The sequence below is a fragment of the Podarcis filfolensis genome, assembly GCF_964270895.1.
Source record: "Podarcis filfolensis genome assembly, chromosome: 6".
In the NCBI taxonomy this organism is placed as follows: Eukaryota; Metazoa; Chordata; class Lepidosauria; order Squamata; family Lacertidae; genus Podarcis; species Podarcis filfolensis.
The window spans coordinates 90,697,177-90,720,491 of NC_139609.1; the positions used below are offsets into that span (position 1 = coordinate 90,697,177).

Consider the following 23,315-nt stretch of genomic DNA (forward strand, 5'->3'; position numbering starts at 1 on the left):
GCCTTGTACGGATTATTATTTTTTAAAAAATAAAAAGTTGAATGGCCCTGAGTGTCAGTGAAAATGGAGCGCAGGTGTGCGGGGCTGATCTGCACTCTCTTCATCATCTCAAGCAGCAGCTGAAGACCACGGAGGAGGGCATGAAAAAGGATGGCGCTGATTCTTATTGGTCCAGGTAAGTTTCAGCATCATTAACTTTGGGGAGGCGACCCTGTGCCAGACCTGGAGGGAGCAAACTGCAGAAGGAAAACTTTCAAAAATGGTGGTTTCCAGCTGCATCTCTCTCTCTCTCTCTCTCTCTCTCTCCCTCTCTCTCTCTCAGGATACAGTGGTACCTCGGGTTACATACGCTTCAGGTTACATACGCTTCAGGTTACAGACTCTGCTAACCCAGGAATATTACCTCGGGTTAAGAACTTTGCTTCAGGATGAGAACAGAAATCGTGCAGCAGCAGGAGGCCCCATTAGCTAAAGTGGTGCTTCAGGTTAAGAACAGTTTCAGGTTAAGAACTGACCTCCAGAACAAATTAAGTACTTAACCTGAGGTACCACTGTACTTCCACATGGCAGTTTACTGTGCATTTAGGCTTGTGCACATACCATACATTTAAAGCACACACACCCTTCCCCAAAAAGAATATTGGGAGCTGTAATTTATACTACAACTTCCAGCACCCTTAACAAACTGCATTTCCCAGGATTCGGGGGGGGGGGAATGTGCTTTAAATAAACGTAAGGTGAGTACACAGCTATATACCGGTAGCACTGTTAATACACACATGGTTCGTGCAAGGACTATCTGCCCCAAAATGCCATCCCATTTCCTATTTAATCTGGATTTAACCATTTCTGCAGAAAATACGATAAATGGGGTGTGTGTGGGGGGGAACCCATGAAAAGGCTAAATCTGAATAATAATAATTTATTTATACCCTGCCCATCTGGCTGGGTTTCCCCAGCCACTCTGGGTGGCTCCCATCTGAATATTATTACAGTGGTACCTCGGGTTAAGTACTTAATTCGTTCCGGAGGTCTGTTCTTAACCTGAAACTGTTCTTAACCTGAAGCACCACTTTAGCTAATGGGGCTTCCTGCTGCCGCCGCTCCGCCAGAGCACGATTTCTGTTCTCATTCTGAAGCAAAGTTCTTAACTTGAAGCACTATTTCTGGGTTAGCAGAGTCTGTAACCTGAAGCGTATGTAACCTGAGGTACCACTGTATTATTATTAATGCAATAAAACATCAAACATTAAAAAGCTTCCCCATACAGGGCTGCCTTCAGATGTCTTCTAAAAGTCAGATAGTTGTTTATTTCTTTGACATTTGATAGAAGGACGTTCCACAGGGCGGGTGCCACTACCGAGAAGGCCCTCTGCCTGCTTCCCTGTTAACCTCACTTCTCGCAGGGAGGGAACCGCCAGAAGGCCCTTGGAGCTGGACCTCAGTGTCCGGGCTATATGATGGGGGTGGAGACGCTCCTTCAGGTATACTGGGCCGAGGCTGATTGGAGGGGGGAAGAACCAGGGTGTCATTTTGACCTGTGGGTGCAGCGAAAAACTTGCATTCCTGAGCCAACACTGAATCCCCATAATAAACGGTTGTGTGGCGGTCCTCTTCTCTCCTTTCTGTTACAGTTCCTGTTTGTGGATTTATGAGCACTGTATTCCCCAAACTCCTCTATTTTGCTCCCTGTGGTGTGTGGTTAGTTATTCCCTGTCCCATGACAGAACATTAAGCTCTGGTGCTAATTTGTACTGTGCAGAAGTACATAAATAACTTGCACATAAATTATGCAATGCTTTGATTCTGAAGCTGGCCGCATATTCCCTTTTCTTTATTGCCGGATGTGATTCAAAGCTATTTCGTTCGGATTTGCCCACAGCTTATTATTCCACCCTCAATTCCCTTTCTTTGCAGTTGTCATGTGGAGTCATTGTATATTATTTACAAGTGCCGTGCAAAACAGCGGGTTCGATTCCCAAAAAATATTGGGGCTCTTGAAGACGTCATGTAGATAAGCACAATGCAGCCTCTTCATTGGAGTCGGGTGGCTGGCGGTCAGGAATTCTTCAGCTGTTATCACTGCATTGCAAAGGGTTGGGCGACATGACCTTTGGGATCCTTTCCAAATCTACAGTTCTATGATTCTAAACCTATTTTATTGTATTTTTAATATTTTGTTGGAAGCTGTCCAGAGTGGCTGGGAAACCCAGCCAGATGGGTGGGGTATAAATAAATCATTATTATTATTATTAATATTATTATTATTAGGCTATCCCTCCCCCAATGAATCGCATTGCTTCCATGCATTTATTTTGTAAACATGCATTATTCACTTTTAGTTCATTATTTTCTGTTTCTTACGCATCAAAGTTGCATTTGCTTCAGAGAAATGCAAATGTTAGTCTTTATTTTTATTTTTTATTTTTTAAGGCTAGAATTAAAAAGAATTATGATTTGGCCCTCTTGAATGTGCTAAGAGCTAAGGCTGAAACTTGCCTCTCTGACTTGGGACTTGGGCTGTAAAAAGCTTAGCTTGTACCTGTGAAAAGTACAGTGCTTTCAAACCATTTTATTCACATCTAATTTGTTTGGGGCATTTCCACAAACCCTGGGTTTGTTTTGGCAAGGCTTTACTAGTCTGGCAAATGTAGGCCTCCGACTCAAGCATAAGAAGCTAAAGTGTTGTTGTTCTGGTTTGTGACCTGTGTATAGAGAGAAAGGGTTCATTAAGTAGGCTATGAGCCACTCCTTCAAGTTATCGGAATGCCTTCTAGTGAGCTTAGGAAACAGCTTCCAAAACAATGGGAAATTACACAATGGAAATTGGAACTGCAGGGTTTATGGCACTTCACAGATCAATTAAAAAGGTGGCCCTGATTAGCCAACCTGAGATCTTTTACTTTTGTTTTTTAAGCTATCTTTAATACAATCCTGAGAGCTCTAGATCATTAAGGGTGCCAGTGGTTATTTGGAGACCCCTATTCTGTTGGGGTAGTGATGTATGGAAGTGAGAGCTGGACCATAAAGAAGGCCGGTCGCCGAAGAATTGATGCTTTTGAATTATGGGGCTGGAGGAGATTATTGAGAGTCCCATGGACTGCAAGAAGATCAAACCTCTCCATTCTGAAGGAAATCAGCCCTGAGTGCTCACTGGAAGGACAGATCCTGAAGCTGAGGCTCCAATACTTTGGCCACCTCATGAGAAGAGAAGACTCCCTGGAAAAGACCCTGATGTTGGGAAAGATGGAGGGCACAAGGAGAAGGGGACGACAGAGGACAAGATGGTTGGACAGTGTTCTCAAAGCTATGAACATGAGTTTGACCAAACTGCGGGAGGCAGTGGAAGACAGGAGTGCCTGGCGTGCTCTGGTCATGAGGAGTCGGACACGACTAAACAACAACAACAATAATACAATCCTGAGACTCTAGATCGTTAAGGGTGCCAGTGGTTATTCGGAGACCCCTATTCTGTTGGGGCATGTGCAGAGTGCCCATCATGCCAGCAAAGTGTGCCCAAAGAACAGAGAAACAAACAGTTCTAGGAAGTTGCACTTTAGGTTTACCCAGTGCTTTTTTCTGGGGGGACGCAGGGGTACGCATACCCCTATACATTTTGTGAATCTTTGTAGTTTTGTCCATTTACTGTTGTTGTAAGAATTTAAGGTCTCAAATACATAAATTAAATGTTCCTAAATTTACAAGGCAAACACATACGTAAGTATGTAAACCAAGTGTCTGAAATAGTACAGGAGAGCAATCCTGAAACCATTTTGACTCTCCCAAATTGACCTCAAATGTTTCTCTGCAAGGAGGAAGGAAATGGAAAAGCCTCTCCATTGTCTTTTGCTTACCTGTCTTAAGGGCATCTTTGTGTATGAATAGGGTGAGCCTGTGACCTGGATTCAGGAATTAAAGTATTTACCATCACAAAAGAATGGCCAGGCTGCCCAGGTAAACCAATCTCTGACCAACAGAGAACCCACTTAAGGACTCTGTAGAGGCTCTTGGATACCCCATAAGGGAAAAGGAGTAGATTTTGTTTACATCACTGTACTGTATATATTTTTCCTGATTTGAACTATAAACCGGTGATTTTCTTGAGTTTTTAGGGGGGAAAGCACTGGATTTAACCCCGTAGAACAAATGAAATGGTCTATCTTGAATCACAAAGTTAAAGTCTGTTCTGCAAGTAAGATGCTGTCATTATTGCTTCCCGCCCCAATATTTAATGGACAGCACACCGAAATTAGTCCTTTCTTTCCCTTTTCCTCTGCACGCATAAAACCTTATACGTTAACACATTCCGTTCACAAGCCTACAGTTCCCAAAAAGGAGAGAGATTCATTTGTTAAACCACTCTGGGAATTGTAGTTCTGGGAGGGGACTGGAGGGGGTTCTAGCAACTCTCAGCGCCCATAATGAACTACAGCTCCCAGAGTTCTTTGGTGAGAGAAGCCAGGGCTGTTTAAAGTGGTATCAATAGTGCTTTAAACATTTGGTGGGAATGTGGCTTAAGTCTTTGAGATGTCACAAGACTCCTGCGTTGCTTTTCCTGCAACAGACTTAGCAAGGCTCGCCTTTTCAAAAGCAACAAACCAGTTGTCTTAAGCAATGCTTTGTCTTTGTCTCTGGCTATAACTACTAAAGGTAAAGGGACCCCTGACCATTAGGTCCAGTCATGACCGACTGGGGTTGCGGCATTCATCTTGCTTTATTGGCCGAGGGAGCCGGCGTACAGCTTCCAGGTCATGTGGCCAGCATGACTAAGCCGCTTCTGGCGATCCAGAAGGCAAACGCCCTTTACCTTCCCACCTATTTATCTACTTGCACTTGACATGCTTTCGAACTGCTAGGTTGGCAGGAGCAGGGACCAAGCAACAGGAGCTCGCCCCGTCGCAGGGATTCGAACTGCCGACCTTCTGATCAGCAAGTCCTAGGCTCTGTGGTTTAACCCACAGAGCCACCCGCATCTCTTCTATAACTCCCACCCACTTCCAAATTAGGTACCTTTCCCTCGAACAGGTTGAAATTTTCATCAAGACCTCCTTGCCTTCTTTCTCTCTTGTAACACTAAAAACAACCAAGGCTTGCATCAGATTTCCAAAATGCAGCCAGTAGGTGGAAAGGGGGAAATTCATAATTTCCACACTTATCCACCCACCCCAAGCTTTGGTCTAGAACTCAGATTCTTTGGTTGATGCTAACTAATGTTATAAGACAAACTGTTCCCTTTCCCTTATGGGGTATTCCAGAGCCTGTATGGAGTCCTTTAGTGGGTTCCCTGTCGGTAGGAGAAAATAACAGAGGCCAACCAGAGTATATTGAGAATCAAATCAGCTAGTAAGACTGATCTTTATTCAAGGAACAGTTGCAACAGGGTCCCTACTCACCACGCAGGAGGGAGGAGAACCCTAAACAATGGTGCTCAGGCCCTTATATAGACTTTTGAAATTGCCCACCCTATAGCCCAAGACCACCCCCCAAAACATCATACATACATCACAGAAGGAGACGATCTACAGCAGAAATCCTATCTGCCAGGATACCTGATAATGGTCACTGATTGCATTACCTGGGCAGTCTGGCCATTCTTTTGTGATGGTTAGTTCTGAATCCAGGTCACAGGCTCACCCTATTCATACACAAATACGCCCATAGGACATGATTTTCAAGCAAAAGGCCAATGGGAAGGCTTTCCCCATTTGCCTCCCTTACTGCAGAGGAATATTTGAGGTCATTGGGAGAGTCAAAATGGCTTCAGGATTGCTTTCTGTTATGTACTGAGTTGAATAGGATCCAAACTGCAGCAGCCTGATTGGTCCTAGAACAATAGGATCCAAAAGGCAGCAGTCTGATTGGTCCTAGAACAATAGGATTCAGAATGCAACAGTCTGACTGGTCCTAGAACAATGCAGCAGTATGATTGGTTGGCAGGAACCACCCAATCATGCTCCAGATAGAAGTGAATCCACAACCTGATTGGCTTACTGTAGAATTCCGGAATTAGCCAATCATGTGCAGCCCATTGTGTAAATAATGTATATAAAGCAGATACTTTGAGGGGACTTTCATTTTCATTCCTCCTCACCACTATGAGCTGAATAAAGAGCATGAAATCACTTTGCGACTCTGAGTATATTTCACTTTCCCATACTATTAGACACAGGTAAGTACTGTAGCTGTGTTGGTCTGCCGTAGTTGAAACAAAATAAAAAAATTCCTTTCAGTAGCACACTTCTGAAGAAGTGTACATGCACACAAAAGCTCATACCAATAACAAACTTACTTGGTGCTACTGGAAGGAATTTTTTTATTCCCCCCCCCATACTATGTCAGACACGTGGTTCATATATTTAGATTGTGTGCATATATGAATATTCTATACAAAGACCTTGAAATTCTTATAACCAGTGCTTTTTTGGGGGGGGGGACGCAGGGGTACGGATACCCCAAAACATTTTGTGAATCTTTGTACTTTTCCCCATTTACTCTATTTATTTTCCCCAATTTGAACTATAAAATGGTGATTTTCTTGAGTCTAAATAATAATTTTTTATTATTTGTACCCCACCCATCTGGCTGGGTTTCCCCAGCCACTCTGGGTGACTTCCAGCAAGGATTAAAAATACATTAAAATGTCACACATTAAAAACTTCCCTGGACAGGGCTGCCTTCTAAACATTTTTTTTAGAAAAAAAAGCTTATAACACTAAATAATTGAGCAAGCAGAACAATGTCCCACTCCCAGTCCTTTCGCAGGCTTCCCGCAAATGTGCTCTGATGGTTGGTTGCCCCAAATTTGGGCGCAGTATAGCTATAGGCGCCGTCGACCTTGCAAAAGTTATTCCCACTCATTCAGTGATTTAGTTGGCTCCTTTGCCTCTGTTGTAGACGTGGGCTGAGCCTGACTGAAAGCAGTGGGGGTAATGCGGTTCTAAGCTGTTTTTGAATGCATGGTCAAGGCTTGGTTAATCATTCTCCACAACATGATAAATATACGTAGGCTGGTTAGTTAAATGTTGCGTAAAGGTGGGAAGAAGTTATGACAAACAGGGAAGGAGGCTGTTTGTCAAAGGGTTACAGCTCCAGAGTTCTTTGCACGCAGTTGACTTGAATTTCCTCTCCTTCCAGTCCCTGCCTCTTAAAATATTTTCTGGATGTTTGGGAGACACCCCCCAGAGCAGATTTGGAAGGGGGTCGTGGGGGGTAGAAGAGGAAAAGGAAGTCCTCTTGCACCAGCGGAATCCTTCATTCAACCCCAGCAGTGTTAGAAACTCAAGATATATAAGCATAGCTGTCCACGTTTCCGTTTTTTAAGGGAAATTCCCTTATTCCGAATAGGATTCCTCGCAAGAAAAGGGAAAAGTTGACAGCTATGTATATAAGCTAGGCACCAAATGGCTCCTTAAACCAGGGTTCTGGTCACCAAAACGGAATGTCCAGTTGCCATTTGGGGGCCAGGCGGCTCAGAAGTCGTATTCTTCAATATGACATTTTGGTTCCAGAAATTCATTCCGATTGTGGAGATAAAAATATAACGGATAGAATTCTACAGGATGCGTTGCTAGCTTGTCAAAACAGTCAAAATCCAAGCTTCCCTAGGAAGGCACCTTCAGATGCATCATCCTGGCTCTTTCGCATCTTCAATTGGTCACAAGTGGCTAGTAGCAAGGTGGAAAATGCACCTGGCGAATTTTGAACTCTGAACCCAAGTGTCTTGTAGCCTGGAATTTGGGAGCAATGGTCTTTAATTAATAATAATAATAATAATAATAATAATAATAATAATAATAATAATTTATTATTTATACCCCTCCCATCTGGCTGGGTTTCCCCAGCCACTCTGGGTGGCTTCCAACAGAATATTAAAATACAATAGTCTATTAAACATTAAAAGCTTCCCTAAACAGGGCTGCCTTCAGATGTCTTCTAAAAATCTGGTACAGTGGTACCTCAGGTTAAGAACTTAATTCGTTCTGGAGGTCCGTTCTTAACCTGAAACTGTTCTTAACCTGAGGTACCACTTTAGCTAATGGGGCCTCCCGCTGCTGCCGCACTGCTGCTGTGCAATTTCTGTTCTCATCCTGAAGCAAAGTTCCTAACCCGAGGTAATATTTCTGGGTTAGCGGAGTCTGTAACCTGAAGCGTATGTAACCTGAGGTACCACTGTAGTTGTTTTCCTCTTTGACAACTGGTGGGAGGGTGTTCCACATGGCGGATGCCACTACCAAGAAGGCCCTCTGCCTGGTTCCCTGTAACTTGGCTTCTCGCAAAATGACTTTCTTTCTTAATATGCGACTGTATTGGTCCATGGGGAGGCGGAATCTAAAATAGACGGTAGAGCCGTACTTTTACCCATGAAGTGTGCTGAGTGATCTTTTAGCCAGGTGCTACCTCTCTGCCTACCTTGCAGGGTTGGTTGTTAGGAGGATAAAATGGCGGGTTGGCGAAAGGCCATGTTCAAAAGTTCTGAGAGGAAAGGCAGGGTGCAAATGTATGACAGGAGGACCAACCAAAACGCCAGAGTTCTTTTGTGAGCAAACATTCGAGTTCTGCAGAGCCCTTCATCGCGCTGGATGTTAAGCAAAAGGGTAGGGAGACAGGGGTATAAGGCTAAGCAGTAGGGACGATATTAAAGCCACAATGTCCACAGACTGTCAACAGACCCAAAAGGCCTTGGTTTCCTAACCAAGCAGAGTATTTGGAAATTACACAGAGTATTTGGAAAACAAGATAGTAATCTATAATGCCTTTTGCATTTCCCCCTTTCCCTCCTGTAAAATGTGTGCAAGGGGTCAAACTGGTGTTTGCAATTCGAACGGAGAATTATGTCATAATTGTCCGCTTTCGCTGTGATCTCTCCGTGTTTCAATCAGCGCACAGGTCTTCCTCTGTCCCTCTTTCTCAAAATTCAGAACTGTGTTGCTTCTCTTGCACAGGCTGCCAAGCAACCCCTTTGGACCCCATCCTTGCAGGTGGGCGAGCTTCTTCAGGGAACATTCAGAGCCGGAACAGAAAAGTTAAAGTTCTTTTGTCAAAACCCAGACTCCCATTCTGAGACATTTTGGGTCAAGCCACCATAATGGACGTGGTAATCAGATAGCAAAATTCCCACATGTTTGCATAGACCCTACAAAATAAGGGGGGGAAGAGAATTGTTTCTGCTGAGAGTGGAATTGACCCTTCTTTTCTTGTTAGAAAAATATTTGTCCTGTTGGTTGCTGCTTGCTTTCATTTTTATTTAACAGAATGTGTGGATACTGCTTAACTGAAAAACACTCCAAGCTCTAAGCAGTTTACATACGTTAAAACGATCAGTGCAAAGCCAGGAGCCTAAAAGCAGGAAGTCCTTGGGGTAAAAAATAAAAATATAAATAAAACCAGCAATTAAAAATGTACATTGCATAGAAATAAAAATAAATACACACCATTTTTACATGGCTTAATGGTGATCATCATTGTCAATTGCTCATGGTATTTTGCCCGCAATGTATGCTGTAGGCATTCAGTAATTCTTGATGATGATGATGATGATGATGATGAGAGTTAAATATTTTCGTGAGAACTGGAACAAATGACCTGGGTTAGTTGCAGTCCCCATTTAGATGGGTCTTATTCAGCAGAGCAAAGCAAAAAGGCCAGCTCTTAAATTCTGCCTTTCTACCTCAGTGGGAAACACAGGCTATTAAGGGAAATCTACAGTGCTTAAAAATAAACAGATACGGATCTGTATTCCATTTGCAACTAACTAGCTAGCAGGTTTGCTAATGTATTATATATAAATTTTGTTCGGTCAAAACTGCTGTGGAGTTGGAGAAGGCATCCCTTGCCAAGAACTGTGTTCGCGGAAGGCAGGAGCGAGCGCTTTCTCGTTTTGCCCTCCCGCAAAGGATTTGGGCTCCGTGCCAAGTTACCATCAGGATTGCTAATCCACTGCTGGGGCTGCCGTGCCAGCTCCGTTCAGGATGACAGGTGAGTGGCAGGCCTTTTGAAGGCCTGTGACAATGTGAGGAGCTGCTACGGGAAGGGAGACCAGTTGGACTTGCCGAGGCCCTGAAGGGAACCTGCCCTGCCTGCGCTATGTGATCTGAATCAGATTCAGTGTAACAGGCACGAAGGGTGATGGGGAAGTGACAGCCGGCCTGCAAGTCAGGAAGCCCTCGCTTCAAATCTTGCCTCTGGAAAGCCAACCTCTCTCGTCCTTGGCTGTTCCTCTGCAAAGTCATAAGAGTCAGGAAGGACCTCAGAGGTTGTTGAGTGCCGCCCTCTTTCCAGTGCAGGAAAATTATTAAATCGCCTTCCACGCACATGTCTCATGGCAAGGCTCAAAATGCAGTAAAGACAGCTGCAAACAGCACAGAAGTAACAGCAGAGGCGCTTAAAAGCATTGCCAAGTCTTCTTCTTCCTTGGCGATCACTGGTAGCGGAGTAAGATTGTGCTGCTCCGTCACGGATACAGCTGCCGAGCTGCTCAACTGCCTCATTCCTTGAGTCAGAACGACTGAATCTGAATCCACCGCCCATGTGCTGGTTCATGACTAGGGGCTTCCAGATTTCACGGTCCTACCCCCGTTACCATTTCCCGATCGTCATGGCACTTTTGGGGAGTTTGGGTTTGGGGTGAGTTTTTGGGAAGACACCTACATTGGCTCCCAGTACGTTTCCAGGCACAGTTCAAAGTGTTGAATTGTATACCTCCAGTATACCTGAAGGAGCGTCTCCACCCCCGTCGTTCAGCCCGGACACTGAGGTCCAGCTCCGAGGGCCTTCTGGCGGTTCCCTCGCTGCGAGAAGTGAAGTTACAGGGAACCAGGCAGAGGGCCTTCTCGGTGGTGGCGCCCGCCCTGTGGAACGCCCTCCCACCAGATGTCAAAGAAATAAACAGCTATCTGACGTTTAAAAGACATCTGAAGGCAGCCCTGTTTAGAGAAGTTTTGAATGTTTGATGTTTTATCATGTTTTTTATATTCTGTTGGGAGCTGCCCAGAGTGGCTGGGGAAACCCAGTCAGGTGGGCAGGGTATAAATAATAATAATAAAAATAAAAATAAAAATAAAAATAAAAACAACAACAGCCATTTTTTTAAAGGAGTGTTCCTTTTTCTTTATGTTTGCAGGCCTGAATCTCGAATATGGACCATAGCGTTGCTACTTGGGACCTGCCTGCTCTACTGCACGAGGGTCGCCTTGCCCATCTCTGTTGCCGCCATGAGCGCTCACTTTGACTGGGACAAGAGGCAGTCAGGCATCGTGTTGAGCAGCTTCTTCTGGGGCTACTGTCTGACCCAAATCGCCGGAGGCCACCTGAGCGATCGGTATGACTTGTCTCGCACTGTGCCCCTTCTAGAGCCGAAGGGAAGAGCCACGCTTATTTGAAATCCGCTAGATTTAGAACTTTTTATTTCGCCACTTGGATTCTGAGTGGCAGCTGTCTGTGGCTACTAACCCTGAAGCCGGGGTGGATTTGATTTAAATCGAATCAATTTAAATCACTAGTCAGTAAACTTGATTTAAATAATTTTTTTACAGAAAGACTCATTCTTGCTGATATCATCTTAATATTTACAATCAGATGAAGGTTTCATTTTTGGAATAATAGTTTTTACTGTTATATCAAAAATTACTGATTTGATTATACTATTAGAAATACATAGACAGATAATTACGAAATTATTGTGAGGTTTAATAACTTTATATTTGGACAACTTTTCTGCTGTACTTTATTGGAAGGAGAAAAATAATCATTTCCTTAATAACAATTTAAACAACTTATCTAACTAAAACAATAGCATTATAGCATATATATCTCTGTTTGTTAACTGATGTGGTTAAATAACTTTTTAAAAACAAACTAACTTGAGACTGAGTTTTAGCACACATGAAAAACTTAAAACAAATCCTTATTTCCTGATGAATAGCCTTTGGACTATTATGTAACTTAAATAGAAAACTATCTTTAGAAAACTTTTTCCTCCAAAAGCATTTTATTTATAAATCTGATTAAATTTTTTAAAGAATTTGATTTAATTTTTTAAATCTGATTTATTTGTTTATTTAAATCATTGATTTTTATCCACCCTGCCTGAAGGCTATATCCTTCTTTTGGAGGCAGCAGGCTTCTGAATATCAGTTGTGGCACTTAGGTCCTGCTTGCGGGCTTTGCATAGGCGTAAGGTAGGGAACTTGGGACCTGGAGTGCAGAAAGCACCCTTGGGGCTGGTACCCTGACTCTTCTCTGCCTTCTAGGATAGGAGGAGTGAAAGTTATCCTTCTCTCTGCATCCGTCTGGGGCTCCATCACGGCCATCACCCCTCTGCTCACCTATGTCGGCTCTGCTCACCTGGTTCTCATCGCTTTCTCCCGGTTCCTTATGGGCTTGCTGCAAGGTGAGACGATCTGCTTCCAAGACTGTCCCAAAATTCCCAAGAAACGGACTGGGGGAGCTCAGCCAATCCATGATCCAAAAGGAAGGAAGGAAATGAATGAATGAATTTACTTAGGTGCACCCACAAAAAAGTGCAGCCTAACTAAAATGTTTCGCCGGTTCTCTCCTTCACCTGAACGACTTGTATCATGTTCCAGGCTTTTCCTGGCATCCCCAAAATCTTTGAGCAGTTCGTTTGCTGTGATCATCCCGTGACCGTTTGCCAAAAAGGGCTTGCATGCAGCATGCACACTGCAGCCTGTGGGAATTTTCAGGGAGGCAGGAGAGGATATATTGCTTATTAATATCCTTCCTAACCTGCACTAGCAAGTTGCTTTACTTAGCAGTAGGGCGGTTCATAAAAAACTTTTTTTAAAAAAATGCCTGCTCCAAAGGTCTTATTTTACTACACTAGGGATTATATAGCTATATCTGAAATTTCATGCATATCAGTTAATATATTGACCCTGCTCCACTGAATTGAAATTTCAGCCTTCACGGCATAGGACATATTGTATTTTAATATTCTGGTGGAAGCTGCCCAGAGTGGCTGGGGAAACCCAGCCAAATGGGCGGGGTATAAATAATAAATTATTATTATTATTATTATTATTATTATTATTATTATTATTATTGGAAAACGGCCAAGTAAACAGCTATTTTCTTGGAGGAGGGCAAAGATATTAACTGATTTTTTTAAAAAAGTTTTTTATGAACTTCCCTACTTAGCAGAGTTTCACATTCCCCTTATAAATGCGTAGAGGGTAGCTGGTTGCAGGCTTGTGTACGCCTCTCACTATTAGGTTCCTGGTAAGTTCCCTTATATCCCTCTTAAAAGAATAAACACGCCACAATCCTGTGTAAAGTATATAAAAGTAGTTTACTCACAATCTGTTCACAGTTGGATCCCAGAAGGCAGACTTAGTTACAAAGTATATGCATGTGGAGCTCTCCGATATGGGGATAATCCCAGTGTCCTCTGTTGGCTGAAAGTCAACAGAGCATCTCTAGCTAAAAGCTGCTCCAACGACGGAGGAAGTCAAAAAGAAAGAGAGTGCTGCGTGCCTTGTCCTTTTGTTATCTGGACTGGTAAGGTCACGCCCACCTCTAGTCACATGCAAAGGAAGGATGTCCCAGCCAGGAGGAAACAGGAAGTTTCCGACTGGCTGGACCGAACATTCCCCTGCATGTCCACTCTAGGAAAACAAGGAATGTTGTACTTGACTGCTACTTATGTATCACATCCCACACAGCATGTGTCAACCTTTATCCAAAGATGCATGTGGAGAAAAAAGCCCTGCTTGCCCCTCCTGGCAAACGTTTGGACAGGCAGTGTTCACAATATCCAAGGTTTGGGAGGGAAAGGTGCCAGCAACAGAATGTTGACAAACAGCGCCATTACAGTCATACCTCAGGTTGCGTCCGCTTCAGGTTGGTTTCTTCAGGTTGCGGACTGCTGAAACCCAGAAGTACCGGAATGGGTTACTTCCGGGTTTCGGCAGTCGCGCATGCGCAGAAGCGCTAAATCGTGCTTTGCACATGCACAGAAGCCCCAAATCGTAACCTGCGCATGCACAGACACGGGTTGTGAACATGCATCCCACACGGATCACATTCGCAACCCGAGCGTCCACTGTACTCTGTTGGGTGTGGAATTAAAAAAGAGAGAGGAATTTCTTAGACAATCAGTGGCAAAGAGGAGCTGTGTAGCGTTCACAGAACCTGCATCAAACCTGTGGCTGATTATAACGGAATTTCCTTCCCCTCAACCTTTTATTAGGGGTTTACTTTCCTGCCTTGGCAAGCCTGTTTTCCCGGAAAGTGCGGGAGAACGAAAGGGCATTCACATACAGCACGGTTGGGACAGGATCTCAGTTTGGGTAAGTTACAAGATAAATTCTGCTAGTAGAGTCGTAGAATGGGAAGGGGACCCTTAGGGTCATCTAGTCCTACCCCCTGCAGTGCAGGAATCTTTTGCCCAATTTGGGTCTCAAACCTGAGACTGAGAGTCTCATACTCTACTGACTGAGCTACTCGTGCTCCTTTTCCCGCCTCTCCAAGTCTGTTTTTTTTGCAGCCTGACAGTAAAATAAAAAAGAGGCTAAACAGCGCAACCGCAAGAAAAGTCATATTATAATAATAATAAAAATTCAGTTTTTTTATTATTTTTCCAAAATTTTAAACTAGCAAACAAACATGCATCATGACTGTACTTATTCCAGTCTTAAAGACATTGTTAAGTGACTTCCTCAAATTCCCTTGACTGAATTTCATTATATATCATTGTAATGGTTTTCCAAAACAAAATCTCATAAAATTTACTTAATCCTCTTAACATCTTTGTTTCTTTTCATCTTTACTTTAAACATATTATTCTATAACTTAAATCCTTAGCCTATCTATTTTTTTGCAAGTATTTCTATTCAATTTATCTTAGCATATTTAAGTAAATAGTCTTTGAAATTCTTCCTGGTGCTCCTCCTCCTTCTGATCACGTCCTCTTCCGGTCAGGTCAGCTAGCTCCGAAAAATCCATCAAAAATTATTATTATTACTATAATTTTTATTTATACCCCGCCCATCTGGTTGGGTTTCCCCACCCACCCTGGGTGGCTCCCAACAGAATATTAAAAACACAATACAACCGGCAAAGCATTACAGCACTCATGATCAACAATATTAACAACGTTAACGAACGAACAGCCAAAAAGAAACAGCACTGCTGAGTTTGCAGAATTCACTCTCCCCACACCCATGACTCTCGCAGAGGAAACAGCTCCCTTTTGAAGGCCGGAGGGTGGGGTCAGGCAGGTGGGAAAAGTCCTTGCCAGGTTAGCAGGAACTCCCATTTCCCCTCCTGTCGTCCTAATTCTCCCTCCCCCTTCCAGGACGCTGGTGATGGGGGCCGCCGGGTCCCTGCTCCTCGACTGGTACGGCTGGAAGAGCGTCTTCTACTTCTCGGGGGCCCTGACGTTGCTGTGGGTTTACTGCATGCGCAAATACCTCGTGAATGGAAAGGGTAAATGACACTTTCAGTGCAAGCCCTCCCTCCCAGCTGAACACCAGAAACCTGAAGTGTGCTTTTGTAGGCCCCATTGGGGACTAAAGTGGCATTCGGCACAGGGTGTGAATATGGGATTGTGGGAAGGATGAGCAAAATAAGCTTTGCAATTGCCAGAAAATGTTTCGAAAGAAGCCAGCATTATGACAAATGCAGGTTTGAATTAGGTTCTTGTTAAAAGATAAGGTAAAGGGACCTCTGACCATTAGGTCCAGTTGTGACCGACTCTGGAGTTGCGGCGCTCATCTTGCTTTATTGGCCGAGGGAGCCGGCATACAGTTTCCGGGTCATGTGGCCAGAATGACTAAGCTGCTTCTGGCAAACCAGAGCAGCGCACGAAAACGGCGTTTACCTTCCCGCCGGAGCTGTACCTATTTATCTACTTGCACTTTGACTTGCTTTCAAAGTGCTAGGTTGGCAGGAGCAGGGACCGAGCAACGGGAGCTCACCCCATTGCGGGGATTCGAACCGCCAACCTTCTGATCGGCAAGTCCTAGGCTCTGTGGTTTAACCCACAGTGCCACCAGCGTCCCTTGTTAAAAGATAGTTCTCTGTTAATGCTAATAGATAGGGAGAACGTTTAGATGTTATATACGTCTGTTTCAGCCCCTGCATGCATTGATTCTGGATATTATTAAACCCTGGGTTTAGATATGTCTTCTTTGCTTTACGCAGAACTCATCATCCCTTTGGAAGACTTAGCAAAGGGCCTCTCCTTATCCAAACAGACCAAAGTGCCTTGGAAACAGATATTCAAAAAGGCCCCTGTATGGTAAGTCATTGTCATGTATTCATCCATCCAGTACTTTGTCAGCCTGGGACCCACAAATATTTTGCACCATGGCTGCTATCAGCCGCAGCCATAAAAGCCAACCTCTGCTGATACAGCTATATGTGCAGGGGCCCTTCATGCAAGTGGGGTTCCTGAGCACTCGAAGAGTTCTCCAGATATGCCAGCAAAGAAGCGGAAGTCAAGCGGAGTAGAGCAGGCACCCCCAACCTTCGGCCCTCCAGATGTTTTGGACTACAATTCCCATTATCCCTGACCATTGGTCATGTTAGCTAGGGATCATGGGAGTTGTAGGCTAAAACATCTGGAGGGCCGCAGGTTGGGGGTACCTGGAGTAGAGTCAACTGGTGCCTCTATGCTTTGAGATATATGATCAGGGCTTACGTTTGCATTAATTCCACCTACAAATCATTTTTACTTCTTTTTCCATTCTGGCCGTGACTGGTGCTCAGCTGGCTCTGCTTTCAATTTCTTTAAAAGTAAGTTTCTAGCCCTCATGGTAGCTTGCTGTTTGTCCGTCTCCCTCTGCTTTCCCCAGTAAACCCCACATCCACCCCATAGTTCACAATACATCAGCAGCTGCCTTATACCGAGGGGGTAAAAAGATGTTGTTATCCTTTCCATCCTGCATTTGTCAAATGCAGCACTGTTTCCCTTCCACTTCAGTTCATCTTCTGCCAAATACCATTATTTGTCTTGCTTTCCACTATGATAAAATTACATGATTAATTGCAGTGGAACCTTGGTTCTCAAACGGCTTAGCTGACGAACAAATCGGCTCCCAAACACTGAAAACCCGAAAGTAAGTGTTCCGGTTTTCGAACGTTTTTCAGAAGCCAAATGTCCAATGCGGCTGTCAGCTATTGTTTCTGGGGCGCTGGCACCAATCGGAACCCGCACCTTGGTTTTCAAATGTTTCGGGAGTCGGAACGGACTTTCAGAATGGATTAAGTTCAAAACCCAACATTCCCCTGTACAGTGGTACCTCTGGTTACGTACTTAATTCGTTCCAGAGGTCCGTTCTTAACCTGAAACTGTTCTTAATCTGAAGTACCACTTTAGCTAATGGGGCCTGCCACGCTGCCGCCACGCGATTTCTGTTCTCATCTTGAAGCAAAGTTCTTAACCCGAGGTACTATTTCTGGGTTAGCAGAGTCTGTAACCTGAAGCGTATGTAACCTGAAGCGTGTGTAACCTGAGGTACCACTGTACTCAAATTACATTGTCGTTATTCCACCCCATTCATTCCAGTCCAAATGAAACATAATTCAAACGATTGGCGGGATTGGAATAATCAATTGCATATTGTTTGTGGACCAAAGGCATCAACAGCAGTGAATATTGAACATGTTTGCCTAATTGCTTTCCTTTCTGGACATAGAACAAACAAGCAGACATCTTATTCCATCAGAATCCTCCAACATCCCTGCTTATATCCCATCTCGCTATTTATCCTTCTAGCAAGTCCCATGTCATCTATTTTGGCTGGCAGTTAATCTCCAGAGTCTCAGTGAGAGGTTCTTCCTCTGTACCTGAGTCGTCTTCAAGTGCAGATTCTAGGGGCTAAACCTGAGACCTTCTAAATCAGGGCTGGAGAGCCTTGGACCTTCCAGGTATTGTTGGACTCCACCTCCCAGGAGCCTCAGCCCCATGTGGCCAGTGGTCAGGGGTGATGGGAGTAGTTGTCCAGCAACAGCCGGAGGGCCAAAGTTTCCCCATCCCTGTTCTGCACATGCTCTGCGCCTGAGCTGCCAGTTATAGTGCTTGCTCAGTTTCCTTGAAAACGTGTATGTGTATGCCCTTGAAGCTGATCCAGAAACTCCAGCTGGTGCAGAATGCTACGGCGAGGCTCCTTACGGGGTCTTTCCTGCAGGATCACATTCATCCAGTGCTTTACTAACTGCACTGGCTCCCGGTGGAGTACAGGGTCAGGTTTAATAATCTGGAAACTATAGTTTGCTACAGGGGCCAGGAATTACTAGGAGACTGCTATTAGCTTCACAATGCTACGATTCCCAGGATCATGGTGGAGTACAGGGTCAGGTTTAAGGTGCTGGTTTTGACCTTTAAAGCCCTATGCGGCCTAGGACCCACGTACCTACAGGACTGCCTCTCCTGGTATGCCCCGCGGAGGACCTTAAGGTCCGCAAATGACAACATTTTGGAGGTCCCAGGTGGCAAGGTGGTTAGATTGGTCTCAACTAGGGCCAGGGCCTTTTCAGTACTGGCCCCGACTTGGTGGAACGCTCTGTCACAAGAGACTAGAGCCCTGCGGGACTTGACATCTTTCCGCAGGGCCTGCAAGACAGAGCTGTTCCGCCTGGCCTTTGGTGTGGACTCAGTCTGACCCTTATGTTTCCCTCCCCTTATGGTTTTGATTTATGGGCTATTATTAAAATGAGGCTGCATTTTAAATTGTATTTTTAACCTGTATTTTAAATTGTTGGTTTTTTCCCTCCCCTATTATGTTTTTATTGTAATTTTACTGGTGTTAGCTGCCCTGAGCCCAGCTCTGGCCAGGGAGGGCGGGGTATAAATAAAAAAATATTGTTATTGTTAGTTTTGTGCATACCCTAATGATCCACCACATCTAACTGTGGCTTCTCCTGTATATCTCCCCCCAGGGCAGTGATCACAGCTCAACTGTGTGCGGCCGGCTCCTTTTTCACCCTCCTCTCCTGGCTTCCGACTTTCTTCAAGGAGACTTTTCCTGATTCCAAAGTAAGCTGGCATTGTGGATAAGAAGGAAAGAGAAGGACAGTTGAGGGGTTGTGAATGGCTCCCAGAAGCATAAACAGAGCTTTCAGCTGTCAGTAGGAATCGCAAGTGGCAACTCCTGCCTGCCCCTTTAAAAGCAGGATTGGATGAACCTGTGGCCTCCAAATATGGTTGAACTCAACTCCCACCAGCCCCAGCTGATGCCCAGAGGTCAGGGATGATGGGAGTTGTAGTCCAGAAACATCTGGAAGAGCACAGGTCCCCCATCACTGTTGCATTAAGGCAACCTTTGACTCAAGGCCTTGGTTTTTCATTTAGTAATTACATCAGAGAAATGTTGATGATTGGCAGGGGTGGCGACTTGCCCCCCCTCCCACATTGAGGGGGCCTGGCCATGTGACATGTCACATGGATGCCATCCAGAGTGTGCTGAGCAGGGGTGGGACTCGCAGAAGCACTCTGGTAAGCATTTGTTCCAACTGTCCTGTTGTCTGCACTCTGCTGTTACTTAATAATTGTATAATTAGGGCTGCCATGTGTCCAGAATTACCTGGACACAGCCGGAATATGGCAGTTGGAAACAGCACTGCTTAAATGTCCAGGAAAATTGGGACATATGTCAAGATTTTGGCGATATTCTTTTTGGAAAAAAAAAGCTCAACAACCTTTTTGTCCTCATTTTCACTTTTTGAAATATGGCAACCCTCTTGTATTAATACAGGGGCTGTGAATTTTAATCCTCTGTCAGAAGACTCAGTGTGGTAAAACTGCACCACCTTCTGTTCAAATGTGCACACAGCAAACAAATTCTTCCTATAAACGGGTGCTCAATCAGCAATGATTTTTAAAAACAGGGTTAGCTGAAGACATTTTGCTGCCTGAGGTAACGGTCCAGGAACTCTTTGGCGGCTGAGCTAAGAGTTTGTTTGGACCCTGGCTGAGAACCCGGAGGCTGAGAGGGAGGGTGTGCCAGAAAGGAAAGTGAATTGACCCTGATTTTTATATGTTGCTCACTTCGTAGTAATAGGACATATTTATTTGTAACTGTGTATTCCTGTACTACCTTCGTTCATGCTGTTTGTTGTTGTTTCCGCTTTTCTGTACAAACATATTTTTTTAAATATATTAAGCGGTATAGAAGTTAAATTAAATTTTTAAAAGATGGGACATTCTTCTACCGAGGGTCCCCTGATATTGTTGGGCTTCAACTCCCATCATCCCTGAGCAATGGCTAAACTGGCTGGGGATGATGGGAGTTGTAGTCCACCATCATATGGGAACCTAAGGCCACGAGAGAGCGCTGAACCAAATAGCCAAAGAAATTGACTTGGTCTGAGGCTGTTTGCTTGTTCACCAGCACCATACGACCCCAAGAGGCTTCTGACACAGGGGCCATGCAGGATCAGGCCATGTTCTTGTAAACATTCGAAGATGGCTGATTCAGGGCCAGATCTTGATCCATATTCTCTTGCACTCTCAAGGCTTCTGTTAGTGGACTGGCCATTTTTTGTGTGTGTGTGTTCATGTTTCCCTTCTCTCTCCTTTCAGGGGTGGGTATTTAATGTTGTGCCTTGGCTGGTGGCAATCCCGGCAAGCTTGTTCAGCGGATTCCTTTCTGACCAGTTTATCAATCAAGGTAACTTAATCCCATGGGATGTTTTCCCTCTTTCATCTCTCCATGCTGGCGGTTGGGCAGGGGCATGGATGAAAATCCAACAGGTGTAGCTTTGCACTTTGCACATGCACAGAAGCTCCGAATCACAACCCACACGTGCGCAGCTGCGGGTTGCGAGTGTGCATCACGCACAGATCGCATTCGCAACCCGAGCGTCCACTGTATTGCTCTTTTAGGGTGTTCTGGTTTTATAATAAGCGAAGGCACGTCTTGAAACTTCTAATCCAATCTTCACCCACTTTTGCCTCCGGTCCTGCCCCCGAAAAGTTGCTAATACTAATGAAGAAGAAGAAGTGGTGTTATTTTATTGTTTATACCCCGCCTACTCTGGGTGTCTCCCAACAGAACATAAAAACAATAAAACTTCAAACATTAAAAACTTCCCTAAACTTCAGATGTCTTCTAAAAGTCCAGTAGTTGTTTATTTCCTTGACATCTGGTGGGAGGGCGTTACACAGGGCGGGCGCCACTACCGAGAAGGCCCTCTGCCTGGTTCCCTGTAACCTCACTTCTCACAGTGAGGGAACCGCCGGAAGGCCCTCAGAGCTGGACCTCAGCGTCCAGGCTGAACTATGCACTGCAGAAACTTCTGTGTAACAGCCCTTTGGATATTTAAGGACAGCTGCTGCGCTCGGCTCTTTAAACTGCTCCAGACTTTCTGACACTCTTTCTTTCTCCTTCCAGGATATAAAGCAATCACTGTCCGTAAGTTCATGCAGGTGAGAGAAAAAGACCATGAATGTGCAAACAGGTTGGCATGACAGGAACACGTTTCCTTGTGCGAGGAGATCTGCAAGGTCTGTTCTTTGCGTTACAGTCAAGGTGGTACAGAAGACAGAGGGAGGAACTCAGCATTGCACTAGTACAAACGTTCCTGCTTGCCAGGCGAGATGATCTCTCCCCCCCCCCCAGGCTGGCTCTTCTGGGGGGTTCTCTCCTGACCCCTACCTCCCCAAGAGCCAATTCAGGGGGCACAGGAGGAAACAGAAGGCCCTTGTCCTGGTGGAAGTCATTCTGTGGGCTTCTGCTAGCAGGAACTAGTTAATTGACTCTGGCTGAGGATGCCAAGTAAGGACCAGGGAGACACAGGATTGAAGCCCATAAAACTGTTAGTAATAATAATAATAATAATAATAATAATAATAATAATTTATTATTTATACCCCGCCCATCTGGCTGGGCTTCCCCAGCCACTCTGGGCGGCTTTCAACAAAATATTAAAATACAGTAATGCATCAAACATTAAAAGCTTCCCTAAACAGGGCTGCCTTCAGATGTCTTCTAAAAGTCTGGTAGTTGTTCTCTTTGACATCTGGTGGGAGGGCGTTCCACAGGGCGGGCGCCACTACGAAGAAGGCCCTCTGCCTGGTTCCCTGTAGCTTTGCTTCTCGCAATGAGGGAACCGCCAGAAAGCCCTCGGCGCTGGACCTCAGCGTCCGGGCAGAACGATGGGGTTGGAGATGCTCCTTCAGGTATACTGGACCAAGGCCGTTTAGGGCTTTAAAGGTCAGTACCAACACTTTGAATTGTGCTCGGAAACGTACTGGGAGCCAATGTAGATCTTTCAAGACCGGTGTTATGCGGTCTCGGCGGCCGCTCCCAGTCACCAGTCCAGCTACCGCATTCTGGATTAGTTGTAGTTTCTGGGTCACCTTCAAACGTAGCCCCACATCTTCCGCTCGTGGAATGAAACTTCCGCTTCCTTTCCTGCCTCCCCTGAGTTCTCCTCGCACCCTCCGCAAATGCTTGGCGGAACCCCCCGGAGCAGATTTTTGGGTGTAGAAATTGTGGAGTTGGAAGGGGAACCACGGCGGCCATCTAGTCCAACCCCTTGCAAAGCAGGAATCGTTTGCCCAGTATGGGGCTCAAACCCACAACCGTCGGATTAAGAGTCTCATGCTCAACCGACTGAGCTATCCCTTGGTGTGGATGTGCAGAGAAGGAAGAGATAAAGTTCCGATGGCCAAGTGGAAGATAGGCTTGCCCAGTGACTTCATTGGGTAGAAATCCCTGCCCAGCCATGTAACTTACTGTGTTACCTGGGGCTGATCATTAATCTCTTCGTCTGGCCTTCCTTAGAGGGTGTTTTTGTGCTGTTAAAAGCAAGGAGGTAGGAGAGAATAGTTTATGGTGCCCTGACCTCCTTGATTGCCTTTCTCAGGACACATGAGGTCTAAGTACGTCCCTTCCAATTGTGATTTTTAAAAAAGTAATTACAGGCATGCAGAGGGGAGTTGATTTTGGCACTCATGATAGTTGCTCCCACCAGCCCATAACTGCAGGATGGGGAGGGGGATTTTGCTGCAATGGGTTGGGGGGGGATTATACATCCCTGCTCCATGTACTGTTTTCCTAGTTAAAATCACAATTCCCATTGTAATTAAATTACAAAACACACAACATGGTTGGCAGCAATACAATGAGCTTTATATGGGCCTTTACTGAGTAGTAAGTTAAATGTGAGGGATGCAGGTAGTGCTGTGGGTTAAACCACAGAGCCTAGGGCTTGCGGATCAGAAGGTTGGCGGTTCGAATCCCCGCGATGGGGTAAATTCCTGTTGTTCAGTCCTGCTCCTGCCCACCTAGCAGTTCGAAAGCACATCAAGTGCAAGTAGATAAATAGGTACCACTCTGGCAGGAAGGTAA

The 23,315-nt window shown here is 45.0% G+C and overlaps 1 protein-coding gene across 1 annotated transcript in view; it reads left to right on the forward strand.

Moving 5' to 3' along the window:
- Nucleotides 1-37: 37 nt before the first annotated feature.
- Nucleotides 38-23,315, forward strand: part of SLC17A9 (solute carrier family 17 member 9) — a 33,332-nt gene continuing 10,054 nt past the window's right edge. Inside the window, exons 1-9 of the mRNA XM_083618889.1 lie at nucleotides 38-175; nucleotides 11,120-11,317; nucleotides 12,249-12,388; nucleotides 14,207-14,306; nucleotides 15,314-15,444; nucleotides 16,162-16,258; nucleotides 18,901-18,997; nucleotides 20,543-20,630; nucleotides 21,354-21,388. Coding sequence (XP_083475015.1) covers nucleotides 42-175; nucleotides 11,120-11,317; nucleotides 12,249-12,388; nucleotides 14,207-14,306; nucleotides 15,314-15,444; nucleotides 16,162-16,258; nucleotides 18,901-18,997; nucleotides 20,543-20,630; nucleotides 21,354-21,388 — 1,020 coding nt within the window. The 5' untranslated portion in view covers nucleotides 38-41. The remainder of the gene's footprint in view (nucleotides 176-11,119; nucleotides 11,318-12,248; nucleotides 12,389-14,206; nucleotides 14,307-15,313; nucleotides 15,445-16,161; nucleotides 16,259-18,900; nucleotides 18,998-20,542; nucleotides 20,631-21,353; nucleotides 21,389-23,315) is intronic.